This window comes from Myotis yumanensis, unplaced genomic scaffold, assembly GCF_028538775.1.
Source record: "Myotis yumanensis isolate MYYU_CA2020_CCGP unplaced genomic scaffold, mMyoYum1.0.hap1 SCAF_9, whole genome shotgun sequence".
Taxonomy (NCBI): domain Eukaryota; kingdom Metazoa; phylum Chordata; class Mammalia; order Chiroptera; family Vespertilionidae; genus Myotis; species Myotis yumanensis.
In genome coordinates, this window is record NW_027223760.1 from 21,819,523 (window position 1) to 21,833,066 (window position 13,544).

The window sequence follows — 13,544 nt, forward strand, 5'->3', positions numbered from 1 at the left end:
CTCCGCCCTCCCTGTCATTCTCCACCTTCTGTTCTGACCTCCATCCCCACCTGTGGTGAGGGCAGAGGCCAGGGTCCTGTGCTAGAAAACAAAGATGCTTGAGGCTGCCCTTAACAAGGGACGTGGCATGGTGAGTCCCATAATGACTTGTCTGATCCATCTACCAGCAGTCCCCTAGACACACATGCATGTGCCTAGCATAATCCAGTTATCACGTGTTATTTCTTAATGTTCTGCAACCTACAGGCGAATGGTGAATTCAGTCACCAATAACATCTTGTACAACGGCAGAGGAAAGTCATGTTTTCATGATGGAAATTAAGCTTCATTGGCACAGAGTCTTTCTTTTTCATCATTGAGCTTTCATCTTCCAGCACAGTGTCTAGCCCAGAGTAGGTACTGATACATATGGAGTGAGGGAAGGTCTGAGAGGTGAACTGTGGCATTTTAGGTATCCGAAGTAGGCAGAAGGCAAAGATTATGTCTGCATCCCTCCTGTGCTCTTCCCTGGGCAATGTCCGATGTGGAATGAGCACACGGTAGACACGCAATAAGCACAATTCTTACTGTTTCCACTAGACTTTGGTTTTCTTTGCCTAATGCCCGGTCTTGTTTGCTGGACAAGGTACCATTGGGAAGCTGTCACTTCTCGCAAAGGCAGGTTTGCCACACTTCCCTTTAGTTCCCAATAAAGGAAAAAGCAAATGCACTTTGAGTCCAGAGGCTTAGTTATCATAAAACTCAACATGCAATGTAAACGTGACTCTCACACATAGCATTTCTTCTGTGGCCATTATTGTACCATTAACAAGAATCTGTACTTCTTTTCCAAAGCTGACTGACCAAAGTATTTGTGTTAATTGACCTCGTTAGTCAATGTCTCTAAATATATAATTTTTTTTAAAAATAGAATGCTCTGTAACCCAGCATTTTAAACTGAAAGGAGGCCCCTGTACTCCACAAGCCAAGCCTTGGGTGAGGAATCTTGAAAGGGCATAACCAAAATTGTAGGATTTTATGGCCGGGGAGGCTTTGGAGTGCCTTCTTTTCACAGAGGCCATGAGGCCGGAGAGGTTTTATACTTGGTCGGTGGCAGAACAGAAACTCTATAACGGTCCTGTGCTGACAGCTGATGCTGAATTCTCTCTTCCTAAACCAGACACGCTAAGGGAAGCCCTCATTTTGCTTTGTCTTGTGTTTTTTTTTTAATAGTCTTATTTAACTATTACACCCAGAAAGCATAGAAAAGGTGAGAGTAACAGTGAGTTCCACCGATAGACAGGTCGGTCTGTAGGGCTCTAGAGCGTCCTGGAGCCATGTGGACCAGGAGGGTGGAGTTGTCTGCCTTGCTCTTCTGTATCCGCCCGAGTGAGGTCAGCTGAGAGGGCCCCACAGGCTGGTGTCTCTTTTCGTTTTGGCACATCCCATAATAGGGAAGGAAAATGGGAGTTTTTTAGATACAGGGTTCTTTTATAATATTTAAATACTTTTGGTTTTTGAATGGCTGGGAAGTGTCGGGAAGTTTGACTGTTGACCTGCACCTGTGTGTGTGAGGCACAGCAGTTAATGCGTCCTTATCAGCAGGCAGCACTGCACCGCACGGCGCCTTATCTGCAAAGACGGCTCTTAGTGGAAATAGTCACGCTCAGAATCACGGCATTCCGCACCTGGCGGGGGCAGCTTCTGGACCTCCACTGATAGCGCCCTTTCCTTTTGTGTGTTTTTTTCATCTTCACTCGTGGATATGTTTTTATTGATTTTTTTTTTTTTTTTTTTTTTTTTTGAGAGAGAGAGAGAGGAAGGGAGGGCAGAGAGGAGGAAAGGGAGAGAGGGATATGAGAGAGAAACATCAGTCTATCAGTTGCCTCGTTCCTGGACATGCCCCGACTGGGAATCAAACCTACAACCTTTTTGGTGTACAGGATGACACTCCCACTAACTGAGCCACCCGGCCACAGCTCACTTTGTATTTACCACCGTGGGGTCTCTCCATTGCTCCATGTTGGCCTGCCCAGCTCAGCGACTGCAGCCTCGGGTTTGCTTCCTGAGGACCCAGCTTTCTTTCCCTTGATCTTTTGTTTTTTTTATTTTTTTAAGGTGTGTTATATTGGTCACAGAGCCGCATACCAGGGTCCCCTGCCCAGTACTGCAGTCATTTGCGTAAAGGTGCAGCGCGGACTGGGTTCGCCTCCTGACCCCGCTCTCGGGAAGGAGGGGCAGTAGGACTCTTCCTGCTGACAGCACGGTCCTCTCTGGTTCTCAGCGGTGATACCTGTCTTTTTGGCTTTAGTGGGCAGCATATTTCCTGCCCTGTCCACTGATCCCTAGGGACACAAAAGCAAGTCCAGAAGCTGGTTACTAAGCACTCAGGGTAGCCTTTGAATTCTCCAAGGAGGCCGTCCTTGCCGGCCTTCTGTGTCCACGCCTCAGTCTATACCAGTGTTTTTCAAGCTGAGGGTCTTGCCCTCTTAAATCAATTCAATGTCATAATCATCTTTCCTTTTTTTCTTTAATGAAATAGAACAGAAGAGAGACAGAGCACAGCACATGTAGCCAAGATTAACCATTATTTTGTGGAAACTTTGTTATATAAAGTGTATATACCCATATGTACATGTGTCTATATGGGTTATAATAAAAATTAAAGTTTGAAAACCTCTCGTCTGCACAACATTTCATGTGCAAAATTAGCTTGGCGCATCGATTTCTAATATTCAGCGTCATCAGACCCCTCCTGCTATCCTGGCCCTGCCTTTGACCCCTGTGCTGATAACAGATTCTGCCTCCCCCTGCCCAGTCCATGTTTCTGAGTCCCAGTTTGGTATTCTGGCGAGGGCCTCCCCTTGTATGTAGGAACTCCCCTGCCCAGAGCTAGAAACTGGCCTCTGTGCTCCAGTCTGACAGTGCCCTGATCACCTGGGTGCCAAGTGCCCCTTCTCCTTGTCTGAGCACCAGCTCTTCCTGGGTTCCTCCCCAACAGGAAATGGAGTGCCTCAGGGCCCTGGACGCTCCTGCCTGCTCTCCATTGTGGGATATAACAGCCCCTGGTGACAGTGTGGTTCAACTCCAAAACTGTCCTTTTTCTCAGTGGCATCAGCATCTGACAATTTAAGGTTCACATAGGCCACTTACTGCCTTTGTGATCTAGGCCTTATGCCAAATCTTAGATACTTGTGGGTACTCAGCAAGTGTTGATTTTTCCCCTTTGTTCTTCTAGACCTATGCCTGGGTGTAACTCTGGTACCTGTTCCACTGGGTCTGTTTTTAAGATGCATCTTCTGTCTGTCTGGCCTAATAAGTAGTGTCAGCTAAGCCACATCTCACCCTGAGCTGAGATGTGTCAGGGAGACAGGTTTTGACTGGGAAAGGGAGACCTCAGAAAAGAGTCCACCCAGAAGAAAAGAAGTAAATGATAAAAGCAGACATAATAATACTCTTGTTCTCAAGCAGCTTTTGTTCTTCCTCTTCTTTCTCTTACCTGCCTGCCTGACAGGAATTGATATGCGTGGGTGCGTTTACTTTTTCCACTTAAAAAGGGCAGGAAAACTGCCTGCGTTGGCTTCCTCCTATTGCACAGCTGGAGCTCAGCTGTTGGAAAGCAGAGGAGTGCATGCAAAGGCCCCTTGCCTTCCATCTACTCTGCACGGAGTGGCTGGGCTTCGGTCACCACTGGCCCAGAGGACTCTCTTCTGAAAGATGTTTTGAGGACATTTCAGTTTGACGTGTCTAACTCCCTGGGTTCATTGAGCCATCTTGTTTTCTGGATTTAATCACTCGGTGGTCTCCCAGGATTCGGAGAGAGCTGCTGGGATCTTTTGAGGTTTTAGAATACCAAGAAAGTGACAGAGGAGTAGGATGTGTACATCTACTAACCAGCGAGACTCAGTTATCTTTTGTGCCCTTTTAGTGGAAGTTCTTTCCCTTGGTCCCTGCTGCCTGGTGAGTTGCCCTCGCCTCATCCCAATTCTAGGCCCCTGTTCACAGCAGTCTTACCAGCAGCACCCCAGTCGGCCCACCCAAATGGCTGCTGAGGGTAGAAACAAATGCTTATTTTAGCATTATTCTTGCTTCTGCAAGAATGCTTTATCTATGGTTATGTGGCCAAAAAGTTTAATAGAATTGTTTATTTTTCTCTCTGACAATTCTATTCTTGCTTAGTTTGCAGATATAAAATGAAGTGTTTTTGGCTGTTGGTATTGTAAAAACCGTGGGCTATCTTTCATTCCATTTCACTCCAGCCCCATCTCTCCCAAGGTTAATCTCAGGCTCTTTGGCTCTCTATGAGTTTATTATTGTCTTACAAAATAAGTTTCGCTTCCCTGTGCAGCCTAGCACTGAGTGCCAGGCATGAGCCCCGGTGGTCTTCTCACCTGTGTGACAATTGGATGGGACCTTCAGCTGTCCCATCTCAGCTTGGGTGGGAGAACAGCCCTGGCCACCCGCTCAAGCAGCTCTCCGCTGCAGCGCGCACCCTGTCTAGCATTTGGTTTGATTTGATGTTACTCCTTTTGTGAGGCCTTGAGGCTTGGAGAGAAAGGTCTCTTCTTGAGCTTCTGGAAACCCACAGTATAAACAATTCCTCTTCCTCTGAGCTTTATGACCTTGAGTCTGTGCTGTGGCCAGAAACATGACAGCCACCTGGCTTCATCCTGAGGAGAGGTACCTTCTGCCCCTGCAGTGGCTCCTTTTCTCCCCAAGGCTCCCCAGCAGGTGTTGCCGTGGCCTAGGTGCTCTGCTGCGTTGCCTCCCTGTGCCACATCGCTTGTTCCCCCACCTGAGGCTGCTTGTAGGAGAGAGGGAACAACTCACAATTCTGCCTTATGGTGCGGGAGTGACCAGCAATGAATCAGACAGGGCCCCCAAATGTGTCCTCCCCATAATTTGATTGTTTTCTTTTCCGGTGGCTCTAGATTAGTTCAGCTTTTTACTGCAATCTGATTTGGGGGAATATATTTACAAGTCTAATTTGTACATCAAAACTCGACCCATTTCATGGCCTGTCAGAGATGAGCACTGTGAGTAATAAATACATTTGCAAAGTAAATTATTAAACCAAAGCAAGGAAGAAAGGAAGTCTGAGTTAGATATTGAGCACCTGTTTTGTATGAATACGTTTCTGGATACAAAGAAGTGTGAAGGATGCGATTCTGCGCTCACGGATCTTGCAGGCTAGTTGTGGAATGAAAGATGACTAAGATTTTGAGCTTGGATAACTGCTAAGAGTAATAATGATAATAATGGTCAACTAATAAGAGCTAAAATGTATTGACCCTTTCTCTATGTCAGGCATTGTGCTAAGTATTTTATATCCCGAGTTCACACAACCACCATTGTGAAGCTTTGCAGTTAGGGCAGGGGAGGCTTTGAATGGTACAGTAACTTGGCCAAGGTCACAAAGCTAAGTGATAGAGTTAGGATGTGAATCTAGGTCTCTCTAACTCCAGACACCTGATACTTCATCTGATTCTGAATGAAAAACTGAAGATATTATTATCTAAAATATAGCCAGAGGACAAAAGAGAAAGCTTATTTGAAGAGGAAAATAACACCGAGTTAACACGTGAATTTGATGGGAAAATCAGATAGTAAAGAGGAAATGCCTAGGAGTCAGCGGAATGGTTCTCAGGATGCAGAACAGCTGGACTATCAGTGAGTCTAGGTAAGAGCCATTTATGTAAGTGATGGTTGAAGCAGTGAGACCAGGACTGTAAGGACTAGGAGTCCAAGATGAGGACTCATCCCACATCTGGGTGTGTGTGTGTTCCCTGCACATCTGACTTGGAGCTCACTGGGTCCTCCTGACAGTTCCCGTTGCTGTAACTGTGAGCTCCTCTCCCGTGTAGCTGCTGTGATGGTGTTGGTTTTCCCACCTGGGCGAACTTCATTTCCTTCTACTCTCCCTTGTCTCAGACATGACGGCATTCTGATCTAATGCTTGCCTTATTAGAAGTGTTCAAGGGACTGTCCTTGCTGGACACTAAGCCTAGTGGCCCCTTTTCATCACAAATTTTCCTTTTCTCCTGACACAGGCATTGAATGCCCCAGAGGAGCCCGAAACCTCCCAGGCTTGGTGCAAGAGGGAGAGCCCTTCAGTGAGGAAGCAACGCTTTTCACCAAGGAACTGGTGCTGCAGCGAGAGGTAGGACTTCTTCCAGTTGCTTCCTGGATGAGGGGGTGAGAAAGTGGGGCTCACTCGGTCTCATGTTTCTCTGCCATATCAGAGACCAGCCTGTCACTTTTTCCAGTGCTCAGCCTTCCACATCCATGATCCTTTCTGTGTCTGCCCACATCCTAGTTCCTGGAGCCCTGAATCATTGGCCAGCTGCCCCAAAATTGCTCCTCACCACTGGTGCCCTGGGATGCATGGTGATCACCAGGCCAGCATCCTGATGCAGAGCTGACAGCTTTGCACTCCTTCTGCTTGCGAATTAGCCTGAGCCGTCTGCCTCCAGCTGGATTTAGAAGCTTGACTAACCCTGTCAGGGGCCAATTTTCTTTGAACATTTATTTGTATCTTTTAGTAATTGCATTTTCTATAGCAGGTTTTCGGACTTAATTTAATTGTATTCTGTTTCTGCCTGTTGGGCTGGCTCTTACAGGCAGGAGTTAGGCTTCTCATCTGCTATGGTGCCCATCTACCTGTTCATTTTTATGAAGTCATAGTCAACAGATCCATCTTCTTTCCAGGACTATGCCAGCCATAAATCAATCCTGCTAGGTGGGCACAAGAAAAGAACAGTGGGAGGAATGTGCTGGGCTCAGACTTAGGATTTTAGATCTGCTTTTGTCCTCTTTTATTTTACAATCAAATCCATTATAATATCATAATATGCACAGAGCTAAAAGGTTATGGGCTCCTGAAGGTTATCCTGAGGAGTGAAAAGTCTTTTTAGATCAGCGGTCGCCAACCGGTGGTCCGTGAGGTCCGAAAGGTTGGCGACCGCTGTTTTAGGTCCTTCAGATCAGACATGTGGGCTCCTTTGGGATTTTAAGTGATACAAGTACCTCTTTATAAGCTTCAGCATCTCTCATTTTGATTTGAATCACCAGCAAACATATTAGGTGTGAGAGGTACTGAAGAACAGGCTAGCTCAAGATGCTTATATAGTGTGTCCCAAAATTCACGCAAGATTTGAATTTTGGGTGAGCATTAACCACAACAATAACAAAAAATAAAAGCCTAATTTTACTTGGTTTATTGAATCAGATTCTAATGTCTGTTGCCCTTTGATTTCAATCCCTTCAATTTGATAAGCATTACCAAGTACCAATTATGGCCCAGGAGCAGGGACAATGAAGACCACAGCTTTGCATATGTGCCAGCAAAGCTGTGGAGGCCATTTACCTGATGTGCTATTCCATACATAACCCCTATACTGTATACTTTATGAATCAATAAAAAATTTACAATTTTTAATTATAAACCTGTGTTTTCTATCAAAATCACTTCTTGCGTGAATTTTGGGACACCCTATATTAGACTAGCCTGGCCTCAAGAAAACCACCACTTTCTGCTATTGGTTACCACCTCTTTGGTATTCTCTAGCTCTTGCTTTCTCATTTTGTGCAAGTGGCATGGCAACAGAAATTCTGAATTCTCAGTCTGAGAGATATGGGTTCCAGTTCTCAAATACCAGCTGCAACCACCTGGTATTGCTTCACATCTCCCGGCCATCTGTAGAGTGAGGGGTGGGGCTCGACCCTCAGTTGTCGTATCAGTTTCACGTTGCCCTCTACTTTGTATTTGGTCAGACATATTTATGTTTGTGAAGACGGTATCTTGCCACACATGGTGCCTCCCCTCCCTCTATTATGTAACTACACACTGTAGCCTGAATTTTTATCAGTTAAAGATAGCCCCTTGCTAGAGAAGTATTCAAGAATTCAAACACTCCAGTTGGCCATCAGTAGTTGTTACAATTCTTTGAAGAGGCCCAGGGGTTAGGTAGAAGGGACCAGTATTGTAGAGTTTTTCTCTATTTTGGCCTTTGGATAAGGCACTACAGAGCAGTGTCATGTTGGAGAAAGCAGGTTAGTCCATTCACCGTCATGACTTACAGACACTGCAGAGGAAGGAACAACAGATGTTTGTTTGTTGTCCTTTGGTAGAGGAAAGAAATCACTGTGTTGGATTGCCTGAGACATTTGATAGTAACGTCCTCATAAATTACTGTCTAAATCACACTATTGTTTTGCCTCCCATTTTTCACCATAGTCATCTTCCTGTGTTTTCTCATCTCCTAAAGTTTCTTTCCCGTTCTTTTTCAACTCTTGTTTCCCCAGCCACTTTTCCTCCTGATCATGTTTTTGGCCCACTGGTGATACTCAAAAGCAGAAGGGGGTCAAAGAGAATACTGATCACTAAGAGGAGTGAAGGCCCAAAGCTCTTTTACTCTCTCATGGTTATTATGAACTTACCTTTGTCTGTATATTTGCTGATACTTGACTGTTGAAAAAGGTAAAATTTTCCTCCATCTTCTCTGATGCTCCAGGCATGTGAGTGAGTTTGCAGATCCTTAGTCTAATCCAGTGATGGCGAACCTTTTGAGCTCGGCGTGTCAACATTTTGAAAAACCCTAACTTAACTCTAGTGCCGTGTCACATATAGAAATTTTTTGATATTTGCAACCATAGTAAAACAAAGATTTATATTTTTGATATTTATTTTATATATTTAAATGCCATTTAACAAAGAAAAATCAACCAAAAAAAATGAGTTCGCGTGTCACCTCTGACACACGTGTCATAGGTTCTCCATCACTGGTCTAATCCAAAGCTGATCTTTCTCTTTCTTGTTTGTAGCATCCCAGTCTTTCATAGCCCTAAGTTGGGGCCTCTTACTAAAGAACTTTTCTGCATTTTCTTAGCTGCTCATATGATTACTTGGGCTGACCCTTTTGAAAGATCTTTATATAGAGGAAAGACAAGGATGGCCTAAACTAAGGATAAGTTGGAATTTTGACTAAAGGAACCAATTATAGCCTGTTCTTCTGGGCATTTTCCTTTATGTAACATGAAAACTGTTTTCTGAACAGTGTAGGAATGAAGAGAGGTTTTGTTTTGTTATAGGTTCATTCATGTGCTTTTACCTATATAGTACCTTCACTTTTTTCCCCTAAATTCTTCTGTAGAACTTTTTTTTTTTGCCCTTCTTCCCTCACCCCTCAAGGATTTATCTAGAAAATGTGATGATGCATTGGTACTCCTGGCTGCAGAGGCCCTTCCCACCTGCAGGAGAAAGTACTGTAGCGTAATTTCATGGATGCCTGAGTGTGGGTCTACAGCCTCCCACCTCCTGTAGTTCTTACCTTCAGGGCAGTCTCCATTGTGCTGTATTCCACTCCAGAAACTCTTCTGGAGCCAAGCTGCTGCTGTGATGGCCACAGTTGAACTGGTGTTTTTTTGTTTGTTTGTTTGGTTGGTTGGTTGGGTTTTTTTGTTAGTTCTCACCTGAGGATATTTTTCCCATTGATTTTTTAGAGGAGGGAGGGAGGGAAGGAGGGAGGGACGGAGGGAGGGAGGGAGGAACATCGATGTGAAAGAGACACATCGATTGGTTGCCTCCCACACGTACCCCTACTGGGGCCGGGATTGAACCTGCAATCCAGGTATGTACACTTGACCAGGAATCGAACCCGTGATCCCTCAGGGTGCAGGCTCACACTCTAACCACTTTGCAGCACTGGCCAGGGCTAAACTGGTGTTTTGCACCTTCCTCCTATTCCCTTGATAATCAGATTCAGCTCAGTATGTAATTAGGTAATATAAGATGTGATTGTCCTTGACCCTGCCCTACCCCTCCCTCTGAAATTTTTTTATCTCATTTTGAGCCAGAATTTTTCTACCCCGCACATGCTTTCCCCAGTTACTATAAATCTTCATTGTCATATAGGAAAGGAGAAGCACACAGCTACCTTGATTTCACAGTACCTCCTGGGCCCCCTGTGCAGGTCCCACAGAGGCTTGGCCACCGTTGGACTCCCACAAATGGGGTAAACTGACTGGAGAAGGGTATGCAGTGGGGGCAGGACTGTAATGAACACTGCCCCTAGGTCAGACCTCTGCCAGGGAGGGGACAGAAAGCGGGGGGCAAGGTGCCTGGTCCTGAAAAGTGACCCCCTATTTATGAATAAAGTATATTGTCTTGGCTATGGGTAGCCAGCCCAGAAATTACTGCCTGTCTTTCTCTATTTTGAGTGAAGAAAGAATTGTAATCTTTTCATCCATTCCTCATGAGGAGCCTGCACAGTCTCAGACAAGTCTCTCCTTTATATTTCAGATATTCTCCCCACCCGCATTACCTTGAGACCAGATAGCCCTACTTTCCTTAAATGTGTTTATAATGACACCAGTCAGCACGAAGTTATTGACATTTCTAGCCATCACTCAGCTGCATTTCTAAGTGCCTCCCTGCCACCTTTCATTGCATTTCTTTTTTTTCTCCTTTTTTTTTTTTTTCCCACGGTTCTTCTCCTCAGCCATTGACTTGTGTTGCCTTTCTTGAGTTGGGTGTCTGTGATTACTGTTCCAGGTCAGTGATCTAGGTTTCCTAGTGTTCTTGCCCCAAGGTTAGACACCTGTGACCTTTTACCTGATTCTTTATGACCTTGAAGGCCAAAGCAGCCAAGGAACTCTCAAAGGATTTCACTTATTTTTACTCAAAGGAAATCCAATAAGCTCCACAGTTCATTCCAGGCTGACTGCGTTGGTGTAGAGCAGGGGTGGGCAAATCCAGCCCTCTGCTCGCTTTATTAATAAAGTTTTATGAATACACTGGCACACTAATTGTTCTGTGTACATTCTGTGGCTGCTTTCGTGCTGTAACATCAGAGTTGAGTCGTTACCACAGACTATATGGCCCACAGAGCCTAAAACACTTACTGTCTGTCCCTTTATCAAAAAAGTTTGCTGACCCCTCTGCAGAGTTGCATTAAATGGCTGCTTATATGAGTTAGCCCCTGTGTCCCCTGCCCTTGAGGCTGGACTGCTTCTGGAGCAAAAGGCGTGAGATCACTGTGTCTGTTGCTGTAGCTGACAGAGCTGCGTGCTGTTGCCCTTCTAATGGCATGTGCTTGGTGACACCTCTTTCTCCCTTCCCCCAGTACAGTTGCCTCTTATAGGCAAGTCCCTGCCACACTGCCACGGGTCGGGAGATCTGGTGTCATTTCTCAGATGTGGGACTGTGCCCGTGTCTAGCATCTTCCCCGAAGTCCTGGTGAGAGACGGCATTAGCTAATGGGTAGATAACCGGTTTAAAAGCGCAGACTGCTAGGTTTTCACACTCCAGTATCATGTGGTCCTGAGTGAGTGATTCTTTCCTGCTTTGGGTTCCTGTCTAAAGCATTGACCTAGCAGTCCCAAGCCACCCTCTTCCTTTGGAGCAGTGGTGGGAGTGTCTGGCCCTGCCAAGGCATTAGGGGTGAGTTAATTAAATGTTTGACCAAATATAGCAGGCTAATTTTTAAGTTGATGATTTTGTATGGCCCTCAATGTTATAAATATCCAAATGGCCCTTGGCAGAAAAAGAGGTTCCCCACCCCTGCTTGGAGCCCTTCTTATGAGGAAAATAGTCATTCAGGATCTCTTCACACCTTCTTGCCAGAAGGCCAGCTAACCAGCATGCACTCACTGACCAGCTGCTGCCTGAACAGCACAGAGGTCACTGTCGGGAAAACCTGCCCTTTTAGAGAAGGGGCTGCGAGCTGGCGTTACAGAGATCAACACCACAGTTTAACCTTCTTCACATCTGCAGGCTGTAGGAGGTGCAATTCCCTGGGGCCGGGGCAGGATACAGAGGCCCGGTGATCATTTCCAGGGCCTTTCTCAATGACCCCTTTGTCCTTCTCTGAGATCTGAGAAATTGCCTTTTGCTGCTGCCTGGAAAATGACGTCCTCATGCTGGACAGCCTGAGCTGCAAACTGGCTGCTGCCCTGACCTATTTCCCTTCTTCCTGCTGGCATAAAAGAGAGGATGTCCCCCTGGGGAGCTCATTCCAAAGGCTGCAGTAGCCAGAGCCCTGTCCTGGATTCCCTCTCTCCCACTACCCCTGCTTTTTTACAAACAAAGGTACATGAAAGCATTACAAGCAGCTGTTGCTGTTTGAAAAACATGTACTTAATGTTTCTGGGAATACGGACTCAGCAGCGAATACTGGTATGTATTAATGGAAGGGCATTTGCCTGGGAAAGAAAACTTAGAATAAAAGGAAAGTGTTTCTATATCCTTTGTTTCAGCACCAAGTGTCCTGCTCTTGTCTGAAAAAGATAACTCCGTAAGCAATTTGCCTTTTCTCTAAATCGGTGCTCCCCCCACCCCCACCGTGCCCTCTGTCTTTCTCCACATCTCCCCACAAGCCCTATTGTATATGCTCTCACCCTTCCGGTCTGTAGGCCCTTCTCTGTCCAGGAGACACACAGGAGGAGGATCAATGGCAGACTTGTATCTCTGGGTCAGAGTGATGGGGACAGTTCAAGCCACAGGGAAATCTGAGGGTGAGGGACACCTGGTAGAGGTGAGGCCCACGACACACTGAACTCCAGCTCTCCCTGAGTGCCATGCCCCTCGGTGACGCTCACAGAGTCATGAGGAGTAGCCTGATAAAAAGTAAGCCAGCTGTCGCACAATCTTCCACTAATTTGCACAAAGATATCCTGTTCTATGTTATCTCTACCATTGCCCAGGAAGAAGGGATGCAGAAAGGCCAGCTCTCCATCAGCTCTTGTCCCAGAAGGTGTGGAAGGCTTTGTGGGCTAAGGCTTTTCTCACCTCCCCACACTCTTTCGACAGTTCATCACCCACCAGTGGTCTTTTATGTTTTTCCATTCTGGCTGTTTTCTTTGAAGGGGGCTCAGTAAAGACCTTTGTCTTAATAGTGATCAAACTTTCATTTTAAATAGCTTTTTCTAGCATAAATGTGCTTTCATATACAATATTTCATTTTAATCTCACAGCAAACCTATAAGAAAAATAACGCAATTTTACAGTTCAGGAAACTGAGATGCAGGCAGCCTGCCTTTATTCGCAGAGCTTGTTGTAGGACAAATACCAAAATCCAAATATCTACATTTCAAATTAGATCCTTTTTTCCCCAAAGTTTACCAACTTTGCATTAGAAGGTGATCATTCTTTTAGCCAAATTTTATCATTTCTCAACCTTCAAGTATCTAGAACTAGTTAATTAGTAAAGGGCTTCCCTGAAGGACCAGCACCGGCTGAGAGTTCATCTCCAGTAAGGAACCACCGGGTCTGATTTTGGATGCTCACAGGCTGCACAGGGATCTCACGCAGGATCCTTAGCTGGCGTGCCGCAAGAACTTTTAAAACACGGACTACCTGACTGTTTAGTCAGGGGCACTCACCTCTTTTCCTTTAGATCAGCGATTTTCAACCTTTTTCATCTCATGGCACATAGAAATTAGTTACTGAAATTCTGTGGCACATGAAAAAATAGATCTTTTTACCAACCTCACAAAAAAATAGGAATAATTTTGATTCACTCACATTGGATGGCTATTGTTGTGTTGGCTCTTGTCATATTTTTATT

The 13,544-nt window shown here is 45.4% G+C and overlaps 1 protein-coding gene across 1 annotated transcript in view; it reads left to right on the forward strand.

Annotated features, from left to right (window-relative positions):
- Positions 1–13,544, forward strand: part of SND1 (staphylococcal nuclease and tudor domain containing 1) — a 447,431-nt gene that overhangs the window by 337,639 nt on the left and 96,248 nt on the right. The window contains exon 16 of the mRNA XM_070423847.1: positions 6,030–6,139. Coding sequence (XP_070279948.1) covers positions 6,030–6,139 — 110 coding nt within the window. The remainder of the gene's footprint in view (positions 1–6,029; positions 6,140–13,544) is intronic.